Here is a 27757-nt window from a genome sequence, read left to right on the forward strand (position 1 = left end):
ATTTGTTTTTCATCATGATTAGGAAGTTGGGATTGACAGATTTGTAACACAGGCTTAGCATTATGAATGTGAAATGTGTGCACATCACTTAAATGTGTATGGAATGAAGATGTTTTGTTTTTTTTTTTTGTTTTTTTAAGAAAAAACTTTTAGCATTTAAAGCTGTAGATGTTATCCTATAGGATGTTGCCATCCTATGGGATGAGTGGGGCGGAATAATGGGCCAGTCTGGCGCTGATGAATCAGGGATTTTATCTGTATGAATGGGATAAAGACCTTGGCACAGTGGCAAAACCACCAAATGCCAGCTTATTAGAATAACAAAAGATGGAGTCTCGTGACCTTAGGCTGACGTTTATAAAAAAAAAAAGCTGCGGATGTCTGTGTCAACTGTCTGTGCATAAGTAGCATTAGACTGTTTAAATGTCACTTGCAGAAGTTTTCCAGGTGTTTGAAAAAACTGCTTGAAAGCAACATTAAAAAAAGCTTCCTGAGCATCACATGTACAAAAAAAAAACCATTCTGTGGTCCAGAAATGGCAAACAATGTCCTGTTTAAGCCTAGTGGAAGGGAGCAAACTACATCTCTACACAGTCTCTCAGCCTCTGAGTTAATGAAGTTTCCTTAATGCTCCATACTTTATGATTGATACTTTTAGGCCCACACGAGGAAAAATAGTTACATTAGCACATTGAACCTTTCATATATATTTATATTAACAATATAAGTAAAAACACTCCATAAATAACTTTGTACAAATAACAGTAGAAAATACAGGCAATAATAATGTCTGTTTAAATGAATGTTTTCTTTCTAAAACTGCCTGAACATCAGGTTTTTCACGGATACAGGATGAGAACCATACCATGAAATGTTACGATTTTGTTTGAGTGTTTCTGTTACCATCACTCATGCACATGCATTATCTTAAGCCTAGTATGGAGTTTGTACAAGGCAGCAGTTACTGTGAGAAGCCTGCATTTAAAAACCCTCAATAAGTATTTAAATAATGGATTGAATCAGCAAAAGTAAAATTAATTCAAAGACAGTTTAGCCTGTTTCCACAAACAACTGAAATACATGCGAAGAAAGCTTAGTTGAAGTTACAGTTGCTCGGTTATTGCAGTGCTTTGAGCTGATGCTCAGCGTAAATGCTAACATGCTGATGTTAATGCAAACACAAATTTAAGCATGCTCACAACTTCAGCGTATAGGGCTTTCATGCATCTCATATTTGCTATTTAGCGCTAAAATTTGTTACGCTTCATTCAAGGCCACAGCGGTTCTATGGTACTGCTAGTATAGCTGGATTAAAAAAACAAACACTCAAGGTAGATGTTTAATTGTCCCTTAAACAAGATTTCATCATTTAATTATAGAAAATATTACTAAAATTGCACAAAAGCACAACCAGCCTGAGGTATAAACAAATGTTGCTTTGGACCCCGCAGCCATCTGAGATACCTAGATGATGACCTTCCTTATTATTTTGTCATGAATTTATTCATTTAATGGGTCAAGAGGAGGTTATACCCAAGACCTGAAAAAACTTGTTTTTTTTTTGGCATTTACAGAGTTAGAAATCTTTTTGAATCAGAAGGACACAAATAACAGCTGTTGTTTTGCTGATAGTGTGAGCACTGACCCCCCGCGGGTCACGGGCATACTAGGGTGTTTTGATCAATAGTGATGAACATGTGAAAAGTGGACAACAATAAGTCGTCATCACACTGCGGTGCGTCGCTATACATAACCAGATTTGTTTTATAAAACCCATTTGGATGACAATACTTTATGCTGTGCCATCACACAGCTACTTTATATAAAAGGACAGCGGCACAGAGGACTTCTATTGAGCATCAGTTGGGCCCCCACTAAAATAACAATGGGAAAGGTAAGTTTATTATGTGTTTCTGAAAATACAGAATAAAACAAACGTTAACCTTGAGATATATGTTTGAACAGAATATAATTATTCAATGCTGTGACACGCATTTGCAGATCATATTCTACGAGGACAGGAATTTCCAAGGTCGGCACCATGAGTGCATGAGCGACTGTGCTGACCTGCACCCCTACTTCAACCGCTGCAACTCCATTCGGGTGGAGAGTGGCTGTTTCATGGTTTATGACAGACCTCACTATTTGGGCCACCAGTACTTCCTGCGCAGGGGCGAGTACTCCGACAACCAGCGCATGATCGGAATCAACGACTGCATTCGCTCCTGCCGCATGATTCCCATGGTAAGAATGAGACTGTTTTAAAGATACAGTGAGTTAACATATTTACAAGTGGGTACGCTGCATTATTGGAGTACAAAAGCAGTGTCAAAGAAGGAACACATTTATGTTCAATAAAGTCAAATCAAGAAACAAAACAGAAGAAACAAAAGTAAAATGAAGGCTATAAACTACACAATCCCAATACTTGTATATTCTTCCTTGGAGAACATTTTAGATTATAAATCTGTGACGGCCAAAACCACCATCATATTCAGTTTGCCACGTCAGGTTGGCTCAGGAGATGCTCATCTGGTGGACCCTGAACTGGAAAAGAAACATAAGCTGAGGTTTGGTTTGGTTAAGGATGCTTTTCCCAAACCATTATTGGCGTAACCTGCAACTAGTATTAGATAGATGGACTGTTTTACATGTTTATGTCTGTCTAATAAATGTTGTTCTCTCTTCAGCACCGTGGCTCCTACAAAATAAAATTGTATGAGCGTCCAGATATGGGCGGCCAAATGCAGGAGGTGAGCGAAGATTGCCCCAACGTCCAGGACCGCTTCCGTATGTCTGACATTAACTCGTGCAATGTGTTAGATGGCCACTGGCTGCTGTACGACCAGCCCAACTACAGAGGGAGGACCTACTACCTGAGACCTGGCGAATACCGCAGATACAGTGACTGGGGCGGTGCGAGTCCAAGGATCGGCTCTCTCAGGCGAATCACCGACTTTAATTAAAGCCTTCTGAACCTTGTTCCTTTGTCTGTTCTCAATAAACATACTGGGCTTAAACTGTGTTTATGTCTGTATCTTAAACCAGATGGCCTTATTTCTTTTTAATCTGGTGTTCGAGTCCCTTTGCTGTAACATTTAATCTACTCCTAAAAGAATAGTTTGACAGGAAATGTTTGTGTTGACTCACTGGTCTGACCCATCTCATGCTGCGTTGTCCACAAGTAACGAGAAGCAAATAGTCCTTAAACATTCAAAAATTCAATAAAAAGTGCAAGCAGGAAAACAAAAAAACTAAAACAAAAGAAAACAGCGGACAGCACTCTGGTCTTTAGTTCAATTTATTGATTGAGTACTTTTCAAAATATTTCACATAAAATGTCTCACATCAGCTTTCTCACATAACGATGCGTCTGATGGATCCAACCCTGGGACTCATGCCTCCCCACTCATGAAACCTCCTGTATTCACCAGGATGTATCAGGTACTGGCGTCCCCTGTAATGAGGATGCTCGTAGAAGATCCAGTAGCCATCCATTACGTTGCAGGAGTAGATGTCGTTGAGGTGGAAGCGTTCATACAGGGAGGGGCAGTCATCGGTCAACTCCATCATCTGGCCTCCAAATTCTGGGCGCTCATAGATCATCAATCTGTGAGAACCTTGGTGCTGCAGAAATGATGATGTCATTTATTAACCTTTAGAACAGTGATATCTGTGATAAAGTTTGAACAACACCCAACTGAGACTTACCATGGGGATCATACGGCAGGACCGCACACAGTCATTGAATCCCATCCAGCGCTGGTAGTCTGGATAGTCGCCCTTCCTCAGGTAGTACTGGTAGCCCGTGTAGTTGGGTCTCTCATAGACCATCCAGTTACCACTATCCACTTTGATAGAGTTGCAGCGGCTGAAGTGGGAATGTAGGTCTGAGCACTCACTGCTGCACTCATAAGAGCGACCTTCGAAGTTCCTGTTCTCGTAGAAAACGATCTGAAAAAAATTTCATTCAGGGATTTTTTTTTTTTTTTTTTTTTTAAATCAGATACATGTTTGATTAAATTAAGGTAGAGGTTCTGCTTCACTGGTTTTAGCTGAATAGTCCGTGCAGGTATGCAGAAGCACAAAAGGAACGGTTTAAAAAAAAAAAAAAGGCAACCTTACCTTACCCATTGTGCCGGCTAACTTTTGTCACACTGTAACAGCAGCAGCAGCTGTGGGCTCCAGGCTGCCTTTATAACCCATGGATGACCTATGGCATTGTGATTCAGAACAATGACCGGGCTGGTCAGCTTTTTCACACAGAACAATTTTTTTTCTTTTTCTTTGTTTTGTGAGGTCTACAGTGCAAATCAGCTGTTTTTTTCTGAGCTCAAGTTGCCCCCTTGTATTTGTTTGATGGCCTACACATAAAATCTGCAACTAAACTAACAATATATATATATATATATATATATATATATATATATATATATATATATATATATATATATATATATATATATATATGTGATTGGACTGGAATGATGAAAGCTAGTGTATACATGTTTTTTATTTTTCCAACACCAACTTACATTCACGTGTTACAGTCCACATTTTACATCACATAAAATTAATCTGTATTGATACTGCAAAGGTGATACATTTGTATTGTAAAAATGATGAAAGTTGCAGTAAATATATTTAACATGGCGCTACTTTAAGCAGCCACCACCTTGCCTTTGTGAAAAGTGGCAGCAGCCTTTTATAAGCCGAGCAATTCAAGCACTGTTTTTTTTTTTTTTTTTGGTCAGCAAACAAGCTGTTTTAAATAGCCTCATGTTTGTTGTGCTTTTGTTTGGTTCGTATCACCCTTTTCTGTGTTGTGTGGACCAAGCTCTAGAATGTCACTTTAATGCAGCCTGTGCTTGTTTAATACAAAACAGCCACAGCATCAAGTATAAAGTGCTGTTAATTGCACATCCATACATGTCTGTATTCTTGGGAGTCTGCGCTTATTATATACAATAATTGGACAGCTTCAAATATTACATTATTCTTTTAATAATTTATTATTAAAGTATTTACATACTGACCAATGTAGATTCTGCAGTTTATGAATATCTGGAGCCAGTATGTCAAAGTAGTATTGCCTGCTTTACAAGCATGAATATTTTGACCCATACATGTATGTTCGTTAGTGTGCATTTAACTGCATTAGACTTCATTCTTAATATCTTGCCTCCCTGTAAGGCTGTAAAATCTATAAACCATATGTCTATAAAATTTGATTACAAAAAAGAACACATACACATTTGCCCAAAGCACAACACTTGGTCCTTTTCAGTCACTTTGCTTTACTATTGAAAAATTATTTATAAAACTTTGCCAGTATCCGGTTGATTTATCAGAATTTAACACTTAAATACCTTTCTATCTTTCAAACAAAAAAATCAAGAAAATTAAAGAAGTTAAAAAAAAATGTATAACTCTAATGCAGTTATCCAGCATAATGGAAACTGAAAAGTAGATAAAGATATTTTTATTTGCTGAAGGTCAATAAAATATGGAGATGCTTTTTTGTGTTGCATGTAAACGTGTATACTCTGCAGCTAAATGCAGTTTTTCTAACAAGCTGACAAAAATGGTCAAATTGCTAAATGGTGTTGGAAGTTTAAATGAATAAATATATCTTTATTATTTTCTAAAAGTGGATTTAAAGATTTGGACCCAACCGTTATGTTAACTCTTAATATACGTATATGACTGGGCAAATCAGTAATTCATTGGAATTGAGTTGAAAAATACACAGATATGCATCCAGTCAATTTATTGTGCGCATCACACAGTAAAAGAGGTAAATTCACAGTAAATTATACATTACAGCTAAAACTCCATTCAAACAATACACAAATCACAGTTTCATGATAAAATATTAATACAACAAGCCACCTGTAAAACCTATTAGCCAAATAAAAGTCATAGAACAGTTAAGATTCTCTGATACGCCTGATTGAATTGAATTTCATGTCATTACTGGTGATTTCCCTGAGGTTCCTGTACTCCCCTGGCTTCAGATAAAACATCCGCCCCTCATAATTTGGTTGTTCAAACATCAACCAGTAGCCATCCATCACGTTGCAGGACTGCATGCTCGACATGTGATAGTTATCCTGGATGGAGTTGCAGTCATCAGTCACTTCATGCATCTGGCCTTCAAAGTTTGGTCTCTCGTAGATCCTCATCTTAAAGGGCCCTTTGTGCTGTAAAAGTTTTAAAAAATATATTTTTTTTAAAAAGGTGTCATGATGCTGTTAACAATTCTACTTGGCTGCTGGGATGCTAATGCCAAAAAATTGCTCAAGGCCTGGAAAGGAAATGGGAATAAGTTGTAAGCTAACGCTATTGAAGCATGCACGTGTTTTCTGTGTCACATGGAAATCTTGATAATACTTCTGGAAAGTTGTATTTTGAAAAATGTAAAAATATAAAAAGAAAGCATTTGTTCTGGTGTTAAATCATGCCTTCACTCCATTGCTTGATAGCATGCTAGATAACAAAATCTATATGCAAAACAGTTTTGAGGTTAAAGGAAAGTTCATTCATGACTCTAATAACAGCAGTATGACCAAAAATCCACTTTCTTGCTTGAGTTTAGATTGTTTTGTGACTTTATGCATTTTCTCTATGGTTCCAATGGCTGTGCTTAGCTACACTTATATTTGTGGAAAATTATCTTTGTGTGAGATAATTTCCAGAAATAAAATGTTCAAGGCTGCTGTGATTATCATAAGAGTAACTCATGTCACACAGTGCTGCATGGCAGTAGTTATTTGCTGAATACTCTGCTTCAGAAAAGGAAGTTGAGTTTCTCATCTAATGGGTAAGCCATCAGTCCATCAAACTGATCTTTTGTACATATCTGACTGTCCTTGTCTTTACTAGATGATAATGCCGTACTCATATTTACCACAGGGACAATGCGGCAGGACTGAATGCAATCATTGAAGCCGATGCTATTCTGGTAATCGGGATATTCTCCCCTGGTCAGGAGGTACTGCAGGCCCTTGAAGTTGGGCTGGTCATAGACCATGAATGTCCCACTCTCCACCCTACAGGAGCTGCATTGGCTCAGGTGAGAGGCAATCTCAGAGCAGTCGCTGACGCACTCAAAAGAGCGGCCCTGGAAGTCTCTGTCCTCAAAGAAGATGATCTAGAGAGAAAGACAATTTGTGTTTGTGTTAGATCGTTTGCAGAGAGAGTGCTCAAAGCTTCTGTGATTATCATAAGAGTAACTCAGATCACACAGTGCTGCATGGCAGAAGTTACAGAATAAAAATACTATTGAGTTTAACACAGTATATGCAGAGTTTAGTATCCTACACTAGCTGCTACATAGATCTGTACCCTGCATTACCTTTCCACTCATGGTCACACGATTTGATTTGTTGTTTTTCTCACTGGCGCGCTGCCTTTTATGCATCATGTGACATCAAAAGAATCTGCTCCAATTGTACGAAATCACTGAGTCAGCTCATCAGTATGGAAGTCTCTGTAGTCACTGTAACACACATCAAACTGTGAACACTGCACTTACTGAGATTTAACATGTAGCAGTGCAGATTTAATGGTGACAAAGCAAACAGGTTTTTTTTTTTTTTTTTGCACCATACATCATTTTCATTATAAGACATATTTATATTTGTAGAGCATTGAATGATAGTATTTAAAGATTCAAAAAGCTTTGGTTTTATGATAAAATATATAAGATTTGAATGAAAAAATAATGCATTTCTCTTATACAGTATAACTCCCTTGCTCAGTTCAGTAGACACTGCAGTTTAGCTGCAGCAACGTCCCATTGGTTTTCCTGAGATACCTCTCTAGGAGGCATATTACTGCCTCATCCTGTAATTACTCACTTATTCAAACTGCAAACAAACATCAGTGCTGTTATTTTCTGTGTCTCCCAAAACTGGAGAAAGAAAATTTAAATTTATCAAATTAAATGTTTGCCTTTCACTTACGTGTAAAGCAACATCTCATTTGTATATTAAAAAGATTTGCAATATGTTTGGATCCCATAAACAAGCAAACTGCCATAAGGTTTCTGAATGTGTGTATGCTCTAAAGGAGGATAAAGTTTTTACATTTTTTGTTTTTCAGAACATCAACAGGAAAGACTGCGTTTAGTTTTATTGCAAAACCGAAACAATACAGTGGTATCCATCCACTTTTTAACCTATTCAGTTCAGGGTGACGGTGTGGCTGAGTCTTTCCCAGGAGTCAGAGGATGAAGAAATAATATAATCTTAATCACTGTGTTTTCACAGTTGCCGGTGAGTCCTGTAAAGGATTAACTATCTTCAAAGGCTTTAAAGTACTGTAGACTGAATGAGAGCCCCAACATCCAACAGAATTATAGTATTCAGGAGTTGTATTGGATTTAAATGGGAAAACAGCATCACAGTTCTTGACCTTTTCAGTAACAGTGAAACCAAATATCAATTATACCATCATTCAATTAAATTTCAATTCAATTCACTTTTATTTATATAGCACCGAATCACAATAAACAGTCGCCTCAAGGCGCTTTGTATTGTGGGTAAAGACCCTACAATAAAACAGAGAAAACCCAACAGTCAAAAACGACCCTCTATGAGCAAGCACTTGGCAACAGTGGGAAGGAAAAACTCCCTTTTAACAGGAAGAAACCTCCAGCAGAACCAGGCTCAGGGAGGGGCAGTCATCTGCCACGACCGGTTGGGCTGAGGGGAGAGAAAAGACGTGCTGTGAAACAGAGCCAGAGATTAATATCAATTAATGATTAAATGCAGAGTGGAGTATAAACAAAGTAAATAAGGTGAATGAAAAGAAAGAGTCTATTGTGGGAACCCCCCCAGCAGCCTAGGCCTATAGCAGCATAACTAAGGGATGGTTCAGGGTCACCTGATCCAGCCCTAACTATAAGTTTGATAAAAAAGGAAAGTTTTAAGCCTAATCTTAAAAATAGAGAGGGTGTCTGTCTCCCAAATCCAAGCTGGAAGCTGGTTCCACAGAAGAGGGCCCTGAAAGCTGAAGGCTCTGCCTCCCATTCTACTCTCAAGTATCCTAGGAACCACAAGTAAGCCAGCAGTCTGAGAGCGAAGTGCTCTATTAGGGTGATATTGTACTATGAGGTCTTTGAGATAAGATGGGGCTTGATTATTCAAGACCTTGTATGTGAGGAGAAGGATTTTAAATTCAATTCTGTTTTTAACAGGGAGCCAATGAAGAGAAGCCAATATGGGAGAAATCTGCTCTCTCTTTCTAGTCCCTGTCAGAACTTTAGCTGCAGCATTTTGGATCAGCTGAAGGCTTTTCAGGGAGCTTTTAGGACAGCCTGATAATAATGAATTACAATAGTCCACCCTAGAAGTAATAAATGCATGAATTAGCTTTTCAGCATCACGCTGAGAAAGGATGTTTCTAATTTTAGAAATATTGCGCAAATGCAAAAAAGCAGTCCTACATATTTGTTTAATATGTGCATTGAAGGACATATCCTGGTCAAAAATGACTCCAAGATTTCTCACAGTGTTACTGGAGGCCAAAGTAATGCCATCCAGAGTAAGTATCTGGTTAGACACCATGTTTCTAAGATTTGTGGGGCCGAGTACAAGAATTTCAGTTTTATCTGAATTTAGAAGCAGGAAATTAGAGGTCATCCAGGCCTTAATATCTTTAAGACATTCTTGCAGTTTAATTAATTGATGTGTGTCATCTGGCTTCATTGATAGGTAAAGCTGAGTATCATCTGCACAACAATGAAAATTGATGCAATGCTTTCTAATAATACTGCCTAAGGGAAGCATGTATAATGTAAATAAAATTGGTCCTAGCACAGAACCCTGTGGAACTCCATAACTGACCTTAGTGTGTGAAGAAGACTCCCCATTTACATGAACAAATTGGAGTCTATGAGATAAATATGATTCAAACCACTGCAGTGCAGTACCTTTAATACCTATAGCATGTTCTAATCTCTGTAATAAAATGTTATGGTCAACAGTATCAAAAGCTGCACTGAGGTCCAACAGGACAAGAACAGAGATGAGTCCACTGTCAGAGGCTCTAAGAAGATCATTTGTAACCTTCACTAATGCTGTTTCTGTACTGTGATGAATTCTGAAACCTGACTGAAACTCTTCAAATAAACCGTTCCTCTGCAGATGATCAGTTAGCTGTTTTACAACTACTCTTTCAAGAATCTTTGAGAGAAAAGGAAGGTTGGAGATTGGCCTATAATTAGCTAAGACAGCTGGGTCAAGTGATGGCTTTTTAAGTAGCGGTTCAATTACAGCCACCTTGAAGGTCTGTGGTACATAGCCAACTAATAAAGACAGATTGATCATTTTTAAGATAGAAGCATCAATAATTGGAAAGACTTCTTTGAACAGTCTAGTAGGAATGGGATCTAACAAACATGTTGCTGGTTTGGAGGAAGTAACTATTGAAGATAACTCCGAAAGATCAACTGGAGCAAAAGAGTCTAAACAAATACCAGCAGTGCTGAAAGCAGCCGAACATGAAGAATAATCTTTGAGATGGTTATGAATAATTTTTTCTCGAATGTCTAAAATTTTATTTGTAAAGAAATCCATGAAGTCACTACTAGTTAACGTGAAAGGAATACTCGGCTCTACAGAGCTCTGACTCTTTGTCAGCCTGGCTACAGTGCTGAAATGAAACCTGGGGTTGTTCTTATTTTCTTCAATTAATGATGAGTAGTAAGATGTCCTAGCTTTACGGAGGGCTTTTTTAAAGAGCAACAAACTCTTTTTCCAGGCTAAATGAGCATCTTCTAATTTAGTGAGACGCCATTCCCTCTCCAGCTTTCGGGTTATCTGCTTTAAGCTGTGCATTTGCGAATTATACCACGGAGTCAGGCACTTCTGATTTGAAGCTTTCCTTTTCAGAGGAGCCACAGTATCCAAAGTCATACGCAGTGAGGATGTAAAACTATTGACGAGATAATCGACCTCACTGGGAGCAGAGTTTAAGTAGCTGCTCTGCACTGTGTTGGCACTGAAGAGCATAATAATGAAGGAATTAGATCCTTAAACTTAGTTACAGCACTTTCAGAAAGACTTCATGTAAGAAAGAGTGTTTTCACAAGACTCTACATAGTAATGTGAAAAACTTACTGCTTCTATTGAAATTAGGGGGGTAAATCAAATATACTTAATTAACTGATTTGCAGGTTTTGGCAGTTTGCTGGTCTGGAGCATAAAACCAAGAGCTGCATCTCAGATTCTGCAAGCCTCAGTTAGCAGGTTAAATGGTAAAGTAGAAAAAGACTGAAGAAGTGTGGCTTGTTTGGAAGGGTCACCAGGAGAAAATGTCTTCTCTCTATAAAGAGGTTTACATAGATGTGAAGAAACCACAAGACTTCTGAAATAATGTCCTTTGGGCAGGCGTGATCAAAGTGGAGATGTTTGGCCATAATATACAGCGCCACGTTTGGAGAAGACCAAACACATCATATTGGCACAAACACCTCATAGAAACTGTCAAGCATAGTGGTGGAGGGGTGATTTGGGTTTGTTTGCAGCCACAGTATTTTAGAGTCAAATGTGAAGCCATCTGTGCACCAGCTAATACTTGGCTAAAATTGGGTCAACAGAACAATGGCACCCTCATTTATTAACAGTGCATACGCTTAAATCGTGCTTATGAATGTCAGTGAAAAAATCAGTGATATATCAATATTTATGTACATGAATTTGTTCATACTTATGAAGAAATGTAGATGTGCTTCTGACCATGCGTACAAATAAAAGACACCCTGGCTGGCTGAGGAAATGTAAAGACAAGTCTTTAAAATGACCACCACCACAACAATTATTATTATAATATTATTAATGCCTTTGGTCATTAGTTATAGTTTTCCAAAACATAAGACGCAAAATTACAATAATTACAATTATTGTAAATTGCAATTATTATTACAATAAAAAAATGCATTTGCATGTAAAAATAAATAAATAAATGGAAAGGTGTAGCTAGTTTTCCTTATGTCATCTTATCTTAAGAAAACATAGAACTAGGAACACAACCATGAGGGAGCATGCGACAAAGGACAAAGGGAGATGGAGAAAAATAAATACCAACACAGATTAACAAGCGGATCAGTAACAAGTGGAAACACAGCTGGGGATAACTAACATAATGAACTAAGAAGTTAAACTAGATGCGAGATACAGAAACAACCAGTCGCCAAAATAAAACAGGAAGAGAGTGACCACTGAACAGGGAGACAAAATTAACTGGACCAAAACACAAGCACAGAGGCGAAGACTGAACCGGACAGAAACACAAGGGGGCAAGAATAACAGGGATTCAAGAATTAACACAAACAGACTGAAACTAAGAACAGAAGTAGATGAGAACTAAACACCTGAGAATATAAATATAAAGAAACAAACAGCAGCAAAATGCAGCAACAAGAAAATACAAAACTAGAATACAGAACCACAGCCAAAAGTACAAAGCTAATGAAAACCCAGATGTCCCCAAAACTCAAAACCCTGGGTTCAAGACCCAGGGACCATGACAGTACCCCACCAGACATTTCCGACTCCCAGACATCCCATCCCAGAAAAAGTCAACTTGACCCAAGTGGATGGTGGGGGCCCATGAAGGAGGGACTGAGTCCAAACACAAGGAAACAAAAAACCAGAGAGCTGGAGAGTTCAATCGGTGGGGAAAACCCAGGTGGTCGGCCAAGCCCAGGAGCATAGCAGTAGAGCAGTTCAGGGGTCAACTAGAGAACCAACAGAGGAGGCAAAACAGTTTAAAGGGTCAACCAGGGGAACCGGCAGAGGAGATAAAACAGTTCAGCCAGTGAACCAGAGGCAGAGACAAAGCAACTCTGGGGGCTGGCCAGGAAGAGAGCAGCAAAGGCCCAGTGATATGTCAGGAGGCCACTGACGATGGAAGGGATGGAACCTCTTGGGAAGCCAGCAATGAAGAAGAAGACCCTTTAGAGGCCAGCTTCTGTAGAGGAAGTGACAGGACACCTTGGGTTTGGCTGGCTTTGGCGGAGGAGTAGACTGTGCTCATCATGAAGCCGGACATGACGTCAGCAGCAGTGAAGGGAAAGCCCATCAGGAGGCCGGACAGGACACCAGGAGTGACAAAGAAGGAGCCCATCAGGAAGTTTGGCAAGTGATGCAAGAGGAGTGGGGAACCTCGAGAAGACTTGCAGTGAAGAAGACCCTTTGGAGGCCGTGGAGCCAGCAGGGTATGCAGCTGTCTCCTTTGACAACTGGTGCTGGCGCTGCTCAGCAGGGCATGCAGCCTTCTCCTCTGATCACAGGGCCTCTTGCAGCTCCAGCTCAGGCTCAAGATACTCCGGGTACACAGGATACTCAGGGTTCTCAGGTTGCACATGGGGCTGGGGCTGGGTCCATTCCTTCACCCGTTATGAAGGAACAACGGGTTCCTTGTTCCATCACAATGTGTTTCTGTTTCTTTTCCTGACCCTGGGAACAGAAACGAGCTGGACCCTGACCACTCTCACCCTGGAAGCAAGGATGGGTGCAGGGGAAGCCCCTGACTGTGCAACAGTGTCTTAGGAGGCCAACTCACAGCTACACAGTTTTCAGTCTCAAAATTAGCTGGCCAGGAAACAACCACAGTCTCTGGAGGAACCAGCTCAGCAACACAACTGTCTCTGATTTCTCAGGCTGGCAACACATAACACAGTCTCTGAAGGAGCTGGATGAGTGCAAAATATAAAGTTTTTGAGACACAAAGTATGAAGACTTTTTCACTCACCTTTCAGGTAGGTTCCAGAGACCTAGCGTCGGTGGCATGAGGCAGAGGAACATGCTCCAGATGTAGGCAGAAAAGCAGTCTCTGAAAGTGGCAAGGTGTGCCGACAGGCGATGGGAACTCCTCTTCTTCCTCAAAGAGGGAGCAGAGGGTGCAGTGGTGGCAAGCTCCTCTTTTTCAGCCCACGAGCCTGTATTTGCTTCCTCAACTTAGTTTACGAACTTTCCAGAACAGAAGTCTTGGAAAACTGGGGAAATAGTGGGTTCTTCTTTATTAAAGCATCTATGGCATTCAGCCCAACTGATATGGACTCTTTATTGAGGTACTTGAAGTTGCAGTCAAGGATCTTGCACACTCTACCCAGTTGCTTAATGTACTCCAGCAAAATTAAGTCCACTGGGTCCATGATGGTCGCGTGCTTCTGTCAATAAAGTGTGGCAGGCAAGATGTCGACCCAAATGCAGGACTTGGAAAACTGACAAACTTTAAACAGCTTTAATGCTGAGCTCTTTCACAACATACAAAAATACACAGAGTTAACAAACAGGAGAAACTAGGAATCTCCAGGAAACACAGAACTAGGAAACACACAACCATTATGGAGCATGCAACAAAGGACAATGGAAACAGGAGGGAGGCAGGAATAACAGGGATTCAAGGATTAATACAAACAGACAGAGACCTAGAACAGAAGTACATGAAAGCTAAAAACCTGAGAATATAAATATAAAGAAACAAACCAGGAAATGTAGCAACAAGAAAATACAAAACCCAGAACAGAATAGAGAACCTAGACATCCCAATTGTTAGTCTTTTTTCATATCAACTTTGATTCCAGACTTTTATTACTTGAGCCAAAGTGAGTGTCTCAGGGGAAATTATATTCAGCATCCGTTATTTCAGTGTTGCTTTTTATTTATTTATTTTAAATGGTTGTCACTAAGTGGAAACACTTTAGAAAGCTGACGCTTTTCTGGGTTTCTCCTCAGACCTTGGACATTATTTAAGTTTCTCCAGTCTGACTGTATCCTTCTTTCTTTTGCTTTAGCGGGCTTCTTTCTTGCTACATTGCCACCACTCTCTCCACCACCCCTCCAGGTAAACTTATAGTTGGCAGTGCACACGAGTCATGAATTTACAGTGATTTTGCATGAAAATTTTTTTTTTGTTTTTTGTTTTTTGCACAGGATAAGAGCATTTCAACACACATTAATAAATTAGGGTATATGATGCTAAGCTCAGCAGGAAATCTACAAAAGAATAGCTGAAAAAAAGAAAAGAATCAAGGTGTTGCAGTGACCCAAAGTCCAGACTTTAGCTTGATCAAAATGCTGTGGCAGGATCTTGAGAGAGCTGTGCTTAAACAAATGCATTAGCAAAAGAACTGAAGCAACACTGTAAAGAAGAGTGGGCCAAAATTCTTCCATGACAATGTGAGAGACTGATAAAGTGACACAGAAAACAACTGCTTCAAATTATTGCTGCTAAAGGTGGTTCTACAAGCTACTGAATAATGGGGTGTACTTATTATTATAATTAAATTGATATATTGATTTTAGCCATAAAATGACAGAAGGATATTACAGTAAGAACTGAACAATGACGTAGCTATATGGTGCTGTTATGTACTGGATTGTAACTAATGTTCACAATATGGTCATTTTTATATGTTAATTTGTGTGCCCACGTCAGTTATCTATAACTGAGAAGACCACAGAGCAACAGCAGCAGCATGATGCTACATCGGTGTTGTTGAAGTGGAAACTGTTGAAGGGAGGATAGTAAAAAACCAAAAAAATTGAGTGATCCAACCTCTAACTAGACATTTAGAGTCAGCTAGTGTAAAGTGGCTATTCAAGAACTAAAAGAATAATATCACTTTAAATCCCAAAACTTTGTATTTGGGATGGTTAATAATGTTTTTTGAATGCACGCAAGTATCAGGGCAAATAATCCTAATTAGAGTCTGTAATCAGGACTGTAAGTTTAAGATAAGCTTAAAAGGAAAGAAAGCATGACCCTTACATTTCTGACTCCACACATGAAGCAAAAGAGATACTTCAAAATATTTAGTTTTTTTTATTTTAATCCCAGAGTTTGTTGTGGAGTGACGGACAATCAGCACATTTCCATGATGCGTCTGATGGAGCTGATTCTCATTATGTTGCTCACTCCCATGTCTCGGAGGTTCCTGTACTCTCCTGGCCTCACATACATCATGCGCCCTCTAAAGTTGGTCTGCTCGAACATCAGCCAATGACCGTCCAGCACATTGCAGGACTGGCAGTCAGACATATAAAAGCGATCCTGGAGAGACTCACAGTCATCCATCAGCTCATGCACCTGGCCTCCGAAGTTCTCTCTTTCATAGATCCTCATCCTGAACTGTCCTCTGTGCTGATGGAGGGGGAAAAAAGATAGCAGTCAATTTCTACACATCTTTCTTATCATGAAACATGAGAAATGCAGCCTCTCACAGGCAGTTTAGCTGCAATGTAACAACTCTCTCTCTCTTTGGAGAGAGAGACCATGCACAGACCATGCACAACCACCAAAATGTCTTACCATGGGGATCATGCGACAGGAGCGAATGGTATCCATCATCGTCGTGCCCATCATACCCCCCATGCCCCCCATGCGCTGGAAATCAGAGTACTCGCCTCTCCTCAAGAAAAACTGATTACCCATGAAGTTGGGGCGGTCGTACACCATGAAGCACCCGCTGTCCACTCTGCAGGAGTTGCAGCGGTTCAGGTGCATGTGAATGTCAGAGCAGTCACTGTTGCACTCATAGGAGCGACCCTGGAAGTTCCTCTCCTCAAAGAAAATTATCTGCAGAAAATAAACAGGAAAGAGTCGTAAGCTGACAGCACCACGGAGCAGTCTTTGACAATTTAATATTTGGATGGACTTGCTTTGCATTTTGCATTTCTAACCCTCTTGGGGTCTTTGCACAAGTCTTAATCAATGTTCAACTTGTTCTATGTCATAAGATTTTTTTTTTAACACCATACAAGCAAATGAGAAATATTACCCTGCCCATGGTGACGGTTTAGTTTTTTCCAAATGATGCCAACCCGCGCCACTTTTATATACAGTATCAGCCCGAGACCACCTTCCAGACCTTTGTGTGAAACATCCTGACTCATCATGAGGTTCACGTGGCCCAGCATTCACATTTCACAGTACACCTCAATAGAGTTTGTTTAATACTGTTATTGTTACCACAACATTCAATCTGATCTAAAGATCTGATGTTCATACTACATAGATTTTTACAGAAGAGATATGAATGAAATAGGTGAAGTTGCTGGAAGCGTGCATAAATCCCAACATTCAATCACAATACCTATTGCAGAATCGGACGTACAGTCTGCCACCCTATAGTGCTGCTGTGCCACAATATAGAGTGATGAGTCAAAGGTTTCAGCACAAGCTGTGCAATGTATAAAAAGGGAAAAGGGTCGATGTTGATGAGATGTATCTGAGATTAGCTCACAAATACCATGACCATGGGGAGGGTAAGTGAAACTTAGCCAATAACATTAGGAAGTTTTAAAATGAAACCTCACAAATTCTTAATAACAGTAATCAAAATAGCTATTTACAGTCTGCTTATTTAAGTACACATCACCTGTTTTTTTTTTTTCTTGTTTTGTTCTTTTTGCAGATCATATTCTATGAAGACCGGAACTTCCAGGGTCGCTCCTATGAAACTAGCAGTGACTGCCCAGAGCTCACGTCCTACCTGAGCAGGTGTAACTCCTGCAGGGTGGAGAGCGGCCTCTTCATGGTCTATGAGAAGCCCAACTTCATGGGCCATCAGATGCTGGCAAGGAGGGGCGAATATCCAGACAACCAGCGCCTGATGGGAACGAGCATGAGCGACTGCATAAGATCCTGTCGCATGATCCCCATGGTAGGTGGATGACATTCAGCTGCTGCATTAAGGCGCAGCCACAACAGAAATGACGAGAGAGAGAGACCTTTCTTCGCATAGGAGAAGGCCAGTGAGAACGCCAGCTAAAAAAAAACAACCATGTGCTCAACGTGTGTCTGAGCTGCCCTCCTGCAAGCTAAATGGAAGAATATGTGAAATTAACTGTTCCTAGCCTTCTGCATGTATATCATTCTAAATTCAGTCTTCACTCGCTAAAATTCATCCGTATCTCCCAGCCTTCTTCAACAAACCTAACCTGCCCAGGTGCAATCCCATGACCTAAATACTAAACTTCAGCTGCATGCTAACTTCTCTGCAGGTTACATTTACTGAGGTAGACTCAAAAAGCACTGAGTTTAGAATAAAAATTTCAGACCCCATCGATGCAGCAAAATGTAGGTGTCATAAATAGTTTTTGTGCTTGGCTATGCTTTTAAAAAGCACATTTTCAGGAATTCAAAACTCGAGAGGATGGAAACATTAAAACCGAGCTTTAAGCAGTTTCCATTTGCACAAATTTTAGATTGTAAAATATTTTAATATTGTCTCTTTACGTTGTAGCTGTTCTGTTATTGCTGTATTTTAGATGGTCAAGCTCAGCCATTCTCAGCTATAGCTATATTTTGTAGACTGGCAGCTTGGGCTTGAATTTTTTACTTTCAGTTCAGAAGTCCATCATCATTTTACTTCTCTTTCCACAGTACCGGGGACCCTTCCGAATGAGGATCTACGAGAGGGAAAACTTCGGAGGTCAGATGAATGAGCTGAGTGACGACTGTGACAACATGATGGATCGTTTTCACATGTCTGACTGCCAGTCCTGCAACGTGATGGACGGCCACTGGCTGATGTTCGAGCAGCCCAGCTTCAGGGGCAGGATGCTGTACCTCAGGCCAGGAGAGTACAGGAATCTCAGAGAGACAGGGAGCAACATAACGAATTTCAGCTCCATCAGGCGCATTATGGACTCCTGTTAATTCACGCTCCGAATGTACTGTGCAGAAAAATAAAGCAAGCTGAAATCCCATGTTTCTGACACATGCCTGTTATTCGAGTGTAAATCCTGATTAGTCAGTGTTTAATTTTAACTAAATCTATGTTAGAAGGAAATGTTTATGGTGCATTTAATGGACCCTCAAAAATTTGGTATTTGGGAGAGGATTTGCGATTAGGAAATAAAGCCCACAGGAGAAACAATAAGCAATCTTGAAGGCTGATAGCGTCAAATCACGCAGTTTTATTTTAGCAGTGGAATCTCAGAACTCAAACGGGTTCCCCTAAGGACAAATAGATGCTCATAAGACACCTGTTTGTGTCTGAAAGTGAAAGGCTGTAGGGTGAAGGGAAACTGTAACTTGTAATGAGCCAAATGTGCTGAATGCCACAAAGAAGAGTGAAAACTTTCCAAGCTTATACCAAGGCTGAGAACCAAAGAAGAAGGAAAAAAAAAACAATCCAAGGAGATAAAATACAAAGCACTCACTGGGTGGGGTTAACCATTCAGGAAAAGAAATAAAATCAACATCAGTTGTTTGAGTGTTCAGGTATTCACCTTGTTTTATATCTGTCTGATCCCTTAAGTTTGGGTCTTTAAAACTGAAGCATTTATAGTAGATACAATATGAGGAAGTTCACTGATGGATTATGCAAGTGACACATCCAAGCTACTGGCTACGGCAACTTGTGGAGTGCAGAGTAATGAACGTCCCCGTGTGCTTTAACTCCTTCTTGTGTACCATCTTGAATCTTTTTTTCAGTTTGACAGTATAGCAAGTGCTCAGTTACCTGTGTATGTTGATGTTTGAGTGCTTTAAAGCTGTTGTGTGGTCTGAAGGTTCATAAAAGACTTGACTCGACTGAACAATTATGATCGTGCCTAAACAGACAAGAGCATGCAGCTCCTTATGATCTCTACATTTCTTGAGCTGACCTCCATCCAAAAAATGTAAATGAACAACAAAAAACAAATTAAGACAAATTAAAAAATTGTACTGGCTGAAAAATACAATGTGATGCCCATTTCTGACCATCACACTGTTCAGTAAGTCATGGACATCACTCCAGTACTGCATTTGGTATACAAACTGAAGAAAATGGTCAATCTCTTTAATGAAGACTGGACAGTAAAATTTGATACTCCGTGGATTCCCTTAATGTAAACACATTAAACTGCACAAAACAGACCATGATGTTTTATGATTCTAACACTAGTCCAAAAGACAGTTACAGATGTATCTGCATGGACAGATAAAGATAAAAAGATCCTTTATTGATCCCAGAAGGGAAATTATTATGTTACAGCAGCGAGAAAATAGAACAATCTACAATAAATAAACAAAGTCAGAGTAGAAGAGCCACAGCAATAAAATATATAAATGTAGGTAAAGAAGAGTAAAAGTAAGACCGACATTGCACATTAATAATTTGCATTCAGATTCCTACTGCACATATATACATATACTCAAACCAGAATATTCTGCCTGAGGCAGAGTTTTAGCCTTCTGTTGGATCAGAAATAGAAAATAAGAGCCCTAAAATTTTATTTTAGTTAGATAATCATTTAGGTTATTTGCAATAATACCTCAATTTTTAATAATACTTTCCGTTAAAAAAGGGGGATTATTATTGCTAGATAATTTCTGTCCCTCACTGTCTGACACTGATCCTCTGCCTTCACTGTTCCAGCATGTGTTTGATACAGAGCCATCATCAGGCCAGAACAAAGGCAAATCAAACAGCTCCAAGCTATTTTGCTGATATGTAAATCTACCTCATTTGGGTATCAAAGACTTGCCACACTCTGCACATTTTGTTTATCGATAAATACTTTGATGGGGCTGCAGCAAAGAATGAGGTCTACAGTGCATCCAAATGGGGAAGGTGAGATTAAAAAAAAAATAATAACTTGTTAGAATCAGTGGGTTTATAAAGACTCCTGCTCGTTTCAAATTTATTAAATGCTTACATTTTTCCACAGATCACATTTTTTGAAGAGAAGAAATTCCAGGGCCGCTGCTACAACTGCAGCAGCGACTGTGCCGACCTGCACACGTACTTCAGCCGCTGCAATTCCATCCGAGTGGAGAGCGGTGTGTGGGTCATCTATGAGAAACCCAACTATAAGGGCTTCCAGTACATCCTCAGCCCGGGGGAGTATGCCGACAACCAGCAGTGGATGGCCTTCAACGACCACGTCAAATCCTGCCGTACTGTCAAGAATGTAAGTTCCCTTTTTTTCAGGTTCCTTCAGCTACGAAATACAACAGAGGTTTCACATAGACTGCTTCTGGAAATGTGTTTTGGTAGTCCCTGCAGGACAGCATTGCAAAAGGGCACCGGTCCAGGCTGGGTGCTCACTGTTAAGCCAGCAGACTGAACAAGCAGACAATAGGAAGCACATTTGGCAGCAACTTTTAGCTTTTTCTAAAAAGATAGCCAAGAAATGCAAATTCTCTAAATCATTCCAAAAAAGCACACATATTTAATAGGCCTTGGGCAAAAATTGTCAGAAAGCACTACAGTTTCTGTCAGTTCTGTAGAGCAGTTTAGCCTCTTTAAGCTAACTGTTTTGAGTTTAGTTTGATGTCTCTGCTTTAATCAGTTTTATTCTCAATGCAACAGCAGCCAAAGGCCAACTGTTGAAGAGTTTAAAGGTGCATAAAAACTCCATGTGAGCGGATACCTTAGAGTGAAATCCTGCAAGAATTGTACTTTTTGGCTCTGGGAGGAGTTTTCCAGGACCTGTCATAACACTGTAGCAAAATTGTTCCTGGCACTGCAAGTCTGCACCAGGCAGACTGTACTTTGCTTATGTTTGCAGGCCTACGGCAGCGCGTGGAAGTTGAGGCTGTACGAGAGGCCAGACTTCGGTGGGCAGATGGTGGAGTGCTCTGACGACTGTCCTTCGGTTTATGATACCTACAAGATGCGCGAGGCCTACTCCTGTGTGGTGACGGATGGTGCCTGGGTGTTTTACGACCTCCCCAACTACCGTGGGCACCAGTACCTCCTAGAGCGGGGCGAGTACCGGCAGCACAGCGACTGGGGGGCGTCTTCGCCTGGTGTCGGCTCCTTCCGCAGGATCACAGAGTTTTAATTACCAGTCATAATCAAAAAGCGATGGACATCGCAGTCAATAAACTCAAAGCAAACTGACTTTTGTCCTTGTGGATTTCCTCAAATGTGCCTCAAACTAGATGTGGAAGATTACAGCAGCTGCAGTTGCTGACTTTTCAAGTCAGGGTTTGCTACATTTAACTTACAACAACATAAATAAAAACACAATTAACTTTTTATTATTTGATTTAAATATAGAATAAATTAAACTCTTTGAAGCACTTTACAAGTGGTTGACAAAGATGGTACACACATGTACAATGTGATGCTAGATTAGAAAGAAAGAGTGGATGAAGACTGGATGAAGTACAATATGCAGTAGTTGCCTCTCTCATTAGACCTCTTGTGTAAATATGCTCTTCATTCCAACTCCATGCAGAGTCTCATGAAACTGAGATTGCTTAAGCTAATTTTCATATTTTTTCAAAGGAAAATGTGCAACTGTATTTATAGACTGAGCAGTAGTGAATTTTTCCTTTAAGTTATCTGTTATATAATAGTTATATAATAGTTCTTAGCTGGGAGAGGAATACAAGAACCCAGCAAAGATGACAAAGGCGAGAGAAGGTAATAGATTTCCTGTTGAAGGTAATTCAGTACTGGTGATTAAATGCTGGGTACCTTTACATAATGAATTGTACCAGTAGCAGAAGAGCAATGCTCAAAGCCTGCTTAAAAAGTGAATTTAGATGTACGGTGATATCCCCCTGCAGCCACCACTGATATTGTTCCTTTAATAATCTAGATAATTCTTCAGTAACTGCAGCTGTCTTATCAAATGACCCCAGGAGTGGTGTCAGACTAAAGGGGGTGGAGAGATCATGTGAGGAATTCATCCTCCAGAGAGCATGAATGTGCTCAGTGTGCTTTTTTTTTCTGTCTTAATGATGCAATAAATGAAAGAATGGAGAAAGTTAAAATGACATTTGTTTTTGAATGACTGGGTCTGGAGTTTTGGTTTTTATTAATAACAGAATGGAACGGGAGATCACGTTTTGTTTGTGTTGGTTTCTTTTAACCATGATCCGGACTGTTTCCTAAACATAACCTGACCTTCACCGCGGTGTTGCGCTGAAGACCACGCTTGTGTCGTCATGCATTGTTTCTGGAGTTTTTCTCTGCATCTTGCGCTCATCAACAGCCCATAAAATCACCTTATTCATCATCGGAGAGGAACGCCAATCAGCAGTGGTACATGGTCAATCAAATTACTAATTACTTAGTATAATATGCAGTGTGAATGCATATCTCCTGCAAAGTCTCTGGTGCCTTCCTGCTGTGTCACTGACTCAGCTCAAAGCGTTTCATATCAAACCAACTGTCCTGCAGTGCCCTTGTTTTTGTCAGCACGCTCGGCTGCATCCAGTGGCTTTGGGATGCTTTGCACTGTGCATTTGCATTGTTTAGAGAAACAGGATTCACCGCTTCAGAACAATGTGATAAGCCTGGATAAATATTTGAATCGCTGATTGAATAATCCAGTTCACACAAAGCAAGCCATGTGCTTAGTTTTATTGTTGTTATGTATAAAGTGAATATACGAGGTGGCTGCTTTCATGTTTTATATCACACCAAGCCATTTGATATCAACATTGGAGAAGGTGCTGTATGTATATGTATGTATAGTGTTATGTATAGTATATGTAGTGTTCATGCTTATATAGCATTTGCTGATAAATGAGGGCAAAATATGGCTGAGTTAATATAACAGCAGCATTTCTTTAAACATATTTTCCCAGATCATCTTTTACGAGGAACGAAACTTCCAGGGTCGATTCCATGAGTGTGACAATGATTCCAGTGACCTGCACACTTACATCCCCCACTGCAACCCCATTAGAGTGGAGGGAGGATTCTGGGTAGTCTATGAAAGACCAAACTGCATGGACCACCAGTACGTGCTAAGCCCAGGACAGTATCCAAACTACCAGCACTGGCTGGGTATCAACGATTCCATCAGGTCCTGTTGAATTATTAGAAATGTGAGTTAATATGCATGTGTGCATAGTACACAATCAATTAAAATACAATTAGAAATCAACAATGCACACACATTCCCTTTTTCTGAGTAATTGATTTGCCGCTTTCAAGAGGCTGAAAGTCTGGGAAAAGCCAAACGTTGAAGGCCGGTCAATGGAGATGGCGGACAGCATGCCTGCATTCGCCGAGCACTGGAAAAAACACGTCAACACTTGCAAGGTGTTAGAAGGGGCCTAGATCTTCTACAAGCAACCCAACTACAGAGGGCGCCAGTACCTGCTTGAGAGGGGCGAGTACAGGCAGTACTCTGAGTGTGTGTGTGTGTGTGTGTGTGTGTGTGTGTGTGTGTGTGTGTGTGTGTGTGTGTGTGTGTGTGTGTGTGTGTGTGTGTGTGTGTGTGTTAGGGGGGTGGGGAGCATCCATCAGGCTAAGGAGCAGTAGCCTGAAAAAAAGATATTGAAAAAAGGAAAATGTCATAAACACGCTTAAAAATAAAGCCATGATACGACATGATATCCTGATTGTCATTTATTACCCATGATCCTTTTCACTCAGTATCCATACTTGATTGAGTAACATATATATAATAGAGAGCTTCAGCGAGATAAAGGTTTCAATTTAATTTCAAACATTAAAAAAAAATTTTGAGACATTATTGAGACTAAGTACTGTAATAATAAATACTGCAAAAATTGGATTCAGATGTGATGGATGCTATCTTTAAATATTAAAGTCATTTTAAGTCATAGTAAAATAAGTATGATAACTTTCAGGTAACACTAGTTAAAAGGGATCTATTTGCACCAGTGTATATCTCACATGCACATGTGTTATTTTCTATATAAAGAAATATATCATTAGTCTGTTTATTTTTTTATCTCCAAGCTGTTTATATAAATCAGTCTATTTCTTTAGCAAAAGCTGGAGGATACACACATAGTTTATTCTATTAGTAAAAGGAGGGGAAGGCTAACAAATTTTTTAGTGGGAATTTGTTCTTATATGGCAATAAGAACAGCTACAATGACAAACAAAAGGATGAGTAATAGTTGATTTGATATGTAATTTGATATGTGCAACCCCCACCCCACTCCAAAATAGAGTACATGTTGTGCAATATAATTTAACATTAAATACCGAAACACAATTTCTATGAATATGATGATAACAGCAGCCATATGGGAGGTGACATGCATGAGGAAGTGATTTTTCAGCAACATTATTCATTACTCCTTAACCAAATCTTTTTCTAGAGTTAAACAGCATTCAGTCAAAATTTCTGCATCAACACATATAAAGGCCATGTGCTAAAACAATTGCAGAATCAGCTAATGTGCCGACGTTAATGGGGAGCTCATCTGAATGACAATGATTCCCCTGGCAAGGCATTTCATCAGCCTTCATTTAAAAGTGGACCGCCGGCGATGCAGTGTGTATGAGGGGACTTTAATTTGATTGGGTGAGGAGGACCACGAGGCCGTTATGGAGCGCACAGGGAAGGTAAGTACTGTAGCTGTGCAGCATGATAATACTGTTAGGACCTCACGGTAGGCGGAGGGTGGAATGCTTGTTGCTAAATGGAGTTGAGCTGATGTTCTGTCAGGCAGGTTAGGCTTTTGTCAGATATAACCTCAAGTGCATTAATGTTCCTGCACCAATTATTGATGTAATCATGTCATTGAAACCCTGACAAAAAACACCTTAAAGCTGAATTCTTTTATTTTTAGCCACTAGGGAGCAGCACCGAAAAGTAACAACACAATAATTTATGTATAAAGTTGTTGTGTTATCACGTTAGAAAACTTTTGCAATAAGTATCCATAATATGTAAAGGTACAACTCCAATGCTGCAGTATTGTGTTCTTTGGCTAAAGAGTAACATTGCTGGTGTTATCAGTAGAGATGGTGATAGTTGGTTGTTTTACGTGTGCAACTTTTAATTTGGACTCTTGCTTGCAGATCTTTTTTTACGAGGACAAGAACTTCCAAGGTCGTTACTATGAATGCAGCAGCGACTGTCCCGAGCTCAGCTCCCACTTCAGCCGCTGTAACTCTATTCGGGTGGAGAGTGGCGCCTGGGTCATCTATGAGAGACCCCAGTACATGGGTTACCAGTACATCCTCATGAGAGGGGAGTACCCCAACTATCAGAGCTGGAACGGCTTCAATGACACCATCCGCTCTTGTCGCCTTATTAGATATGTAAGTCCTAGAAAACAGCCACTGATCCAGAAATGAAATTTAAGCCTAGCATATAGTATGTATGGTTTTTTTTTTTGTCTGTGATTTAAATTTGTAGGTGTTCCCATCACTTGTGAGGCTATGACATGATGGTTTCATTTTCACCATGTGGTCTCAGCTGCTGAAAGTTAAAGTTAAATATCACTTATTAACATATCTTTATTGTTAAACGTTCAAGACATCCAGCAGGCACAGGATCCGCATTTACGAACGTCCGGACTTCAATGGCCAGATGATAGAGTTTAGCGAAGACATGCCCAACCTACAGGACCGCTGGCGCTACCGAGACGTCCACTCGGCCCACGTCCAGGATGGCACCTGGACCTTCTATGAGCATCCAAACTACAGGGGCCGCCAGTACCTGCTGGAAAAGGGCGAATACAGACGGCACTCGGAGTGGGGGGCTCTTCATCCATCTGTTGGCTCCATTAGACGCATTGTGGACTTCTAAATCACAAGCTCACTTCCTTTTTCTCACTTTCCTCCTGTCGCTCACCCAGCTGAACAAATAAACCCACAGGCGTAGACAAAAAAATATATATATATATATATATATATGAACTGGTGTTATTTTTATTTCATGTTGTTTAAAAACCAAAAGAAAATGCAAGCGATAACGGGATAAGGTCTACTTCGTGTTGCCTGGTGTGCCAAAAGCTGGTGGCTCGTGTTAAAGCCTAGAAATAAAACTGCTGAAAAAGGCCAGCTGGTGATTCACCAACAAGGACCAGTGGTATGCCAGCAGCTATTGTTTGTTTGTGCCAGAGCTGGCAGAAATGATACAGAAGAGCAACAGCAGGTGCCCAGACAACAACAGCAAAATACTGCTGCTGCGTCAGACAGCTGTGGTATGATACACACTACTGTAGATATGACGCAGGATTTATTTACTGTCAGCAACATCTATCTGACCTGGCCTCACAATAGTGGCTTCACACTAGATACAGTGTTCTAATATAACACTGGTAATGGTTTACATTAATGGCTCTATTAATAGTGAATTATTTACTTATCATTTTTATTCAAATTATTATCTTTTGATAACAATTAAAGGATAACTTTAGGGTTGCCAGATGGGGACAGTTTGTGGATGGTTTGCTCCCCTCCAACTTGTAGTTCTCGTTCTATTTCAGGTTATGTTTTCAGTCTTGAATGGACTCTTTGACCTTTGACTTTCTGGAAAAAGTCCAGTCATTAACATCAGCCGATGCACATGTATGATTAAAAGCTTTGACTTTTTAAGGGTGATCTGTAAACGTTCATTAGCTCTGCATTCTAATGCAAAATAAGAAAGTTGTTACTCAGTGTTAATGCTTTCTTAAACCTACAACAGATAACTTTAGGCCCTCTTTAGGCCACACCCACAGGCAGCATAAAACATGGATGTGCAGTGTTGCTACTGTACAAAGCAATACAGAATCCCAAGAATTCCCCTTTAAACTCCAACAGCACGTTTCAGTAGTATGCTAGTCATATAAAATGCTAAGCTGGTCCATCCATCCATCCATATTCTTCAGCTAATCCAATTCAGGGTTAGCAGACATAATAATCCATAGAAATAATTCCCAAAGCATTCTCCATCATGCAAATGTTTGTCCCAAGTGAACTCTTGCATTGTCCCGTCTTCTGTCACTCTCCCTCTTCGCCTTCTTTGCTTCCTCTGCCTAAGCAGCTCTTTTTCTGTGGGATGATTGCATTTCTAAAGGTGTTCGTGTGTCCGCC

The 27757-nt window shown here is 40.0% G+C and overlaps 7 protein-coding genes and 1 pseudogene across 9 annotated transcripts; 5 read left to right on the forward strand and 3 right to left on the reverse strand.

The window, feature by feature from the left end:
- Positions 1-1855: 1855 nt before the first annotated feature.
- Positions 1856-2966, forward strand: LOC115793224 (gamma-crystallin M2-like). The gene is made up of 3 exons (XM_030748110.1): positions 1856-1894; positions 2002-2244; positions 2691-2966. Exons 1-3 carry the CDS (start codon positions 1886-1888, stop codon positions 2964-2966), a joined length of 528 nt encoding a protein of 175 aa, XP_030603970.1. The 5' UTR covers positions 1856-1885.
- Positions 2967-3285: 319 nt separating this feature from the next.
- Positions 3286-4165, reverse strand: LOC115793182 (gamma-crystallin M2-like). Its single transcript, XM_030748041.1, has 3 exons — positions 4126-4165; positions 3712-3954; positions 3286-3627 (listed from the first exon to the last, which is right to left on the reverse strand). Exons 1-3 carry the CDS (start codon positions 4132-4134, stop codon positions 3358-3360), a joined length of 522 nt encoding a protein of 173 aa, XP_030603901.1. The 5' UTR covers positions 4135-4165; the 3' UTR covers positions 3286-3357.
- Positions 4166-5930: 1765 nt separating this feature from the next.
- Positions 5931-7369, reverse strand: LOC115793200 (gamma-crystallin M3-like). Its single transcript, XM_030748075.1, has 3 exons — positions 7358-7369; positions 6911-7153; positions 5931-6203 (listed from the first exon to the last, which is right to left on the reverse strand). Exons 1-3 carry the CDS (start codon positions 7367-7369, stop codon positions 5931-5933), a joined length of 528 nt encoding a protein of 175 aa, XP_030603935.1.
- Positions 7370-15876: 8507 nt separating this feature from the next.
- On the reverse strand, positions 15877-22980 carry LOC115793187 (gamma-crystallin M3-like). Of its 2 annotated transcripts, none has more exons than XM_030748054.1 (3): positions 22969-22980; positions 16324-16590; positions 15877-16155 (listed from the first exon to the last, which is right to left on the reverse strand). In XM_030748054.1, exons 1-3 carry the CDS (start codon positions 22978-22980, stop codon positions 15877-15879), a joined length of 558 nt encoding a protein of 185 aa, XP_030603914.1. The 2 variants fall into 2 exon arrangements, with proteins under 2 accessions (XP_030603914.1, XP_030603923.1); XM_030748063.1 differs by lacking the exon at positions 22969-22980 and adding an exon at positions 16793-16801.
- On the forward strand, positions 17047-18675 carry LOC115793170 (gamma-crystallin M3-like). Of its 2 annotated transcripts, none has more exons than XM_030748019.1 (3): positions 17047-17064; positions 17429-17677; positions 18400-18675. In XM_030748019.1, the coding sequence occupies exons 1-3, from the start codon at positions 17047-17049 to the stop codon at positions 18673-18675; spliced, it is 543 nt and encodes a 180-aa protein (XP_030603879.1). The 2 variants fall into 2 exon arrangements, with proteins under 2 accessions (XP_030603879.1, XP_030603887.1); XM_030748027.1 differs by lacking the exon at positions 17047-17064 and adding an exon at positions 17259-17279.
- LOC115793150 (gamma-crystallin M2-like) lies at positions 20566-21853 on the forward strand. Its single transcript, XM_030747987.1, has 3 exons — positions 20566-20578; positions 20676-20918; positions 21519-21853. The coding sequence occupies exons 1-3, from the start codon at positions 20570-20572 to the stop codon at positions 21792-21794; spliced, it is 528 nt and encodes a 175-aa protein (XP_030603847.1). The 5' UTR covers positions 20566-20569; the 3' UTR covers positions 21795-21853.
- A 356-nt stretch (positions 22981-23336) lies between the features above and the next one.
- On the forward strand, positions 23337-24362 carry LOC115798903 (gamma-crystallin 2-like; annotated as a pseudogene).
- Positions 24363-25240: 878 nt separating this feature from the next.
- Positions 25241-26486, forward strand: LOC115793146 (gamma-crystallin M2-like). The gene is made up of 3 exons (XM_030747972.1): positions 25241-25294; positions 25754-25996; positions 26214-26486. The coding sequence occupies exons 1-3, from the start codon at positions 25277-25279 to the stop codon at positions 26484-26486; spliced, it is 534 nt and encodes a 177-aa protein (XP_030603832.1). The 5' UTR covers positions 25241-25276.
- The last annotated feature ends 1271 nt before the right edge of the window (positions 26487-27757 follow it).

The sequence above is a fragment of the Archocentrus centrarchus genome, chromosome 2 (assembly GCF_007364275.1).
Source record: "Archocentrus centrarchus isolate MPI-CPG fArcCen1 chromosome 2, fArcCen1, whole genome shotgun sequence".
Taxonomy (NCBI): Eukaryota; Metazoa; Chordata; class Actinopteri; order Cichliformes; family Cichlidae; genus Archocentrus; species Archocentrus centrarchus.

Coding starts and splice junctions, on each gene's coding strand:
- LOC115793224 (XM_030748110.1), top strand. Junction 2,245..2,690: donor CCTGCCGCATGATTCCCATG/GTAAGAATGAGA, acceptor TTCTCTCTTCAG/CACCGTGGCTCCTACAAAAT.
- LOC115793182 (XM_030748041.1), bottom strand. Junction 3,628..3,711: donor CCTGCCGTATGATCCCCATG/GTAAGTCTCAGT, acceptor TCATTTCTGCAG/CACCAAGGTTCTCACAGATT.
- LOC115793200 (XM_030748075.1), bottom strand. Junction 6,204..6,910: donor CCTGCCGCATTGTCCCTGTG/GTAAATATGAGT, acceptor AAACTTTTACAG/CACAAAGGGCCCTTTAAGAT.
- LOC115793170 (XM_030748019.1), top strand. Junction 17,678..18,399: donor CCTGTCGCATGATCCCCATG/GTAGGTGGATGA, acceptor CTCTTTCCACAG/TACCGGGGACCCTTCCGAAT.
- LOC115793150 (XM_030747987.1), top strand. Junction 20,919..21,518: donor CCTGCCGTACTGTCAAGAAT/GTAAGTTCCCTT, acceptor TTATGTTTGCAG/GCCTACGGCAGCGCGTGGAA.
- LOC115793187 (XM_030748054.1), bottom strand. Junction 16,156..16,323: donor CCTGTCGCATGATCCCCATG/GTAAGACATTTT, acceptor CCCCTCCATCAG/CACAGAGGACAGTTCAGGAT.
- LOC115793146 (XM_030747972.1), top strand. Junction 25,997..26,213: donor CTTGTCGCCTTATTAGATAT/GTAAGTCCTAGA, acceptor TAAACGTTCAAG/ACATCCAGCAGGCACAGGAT.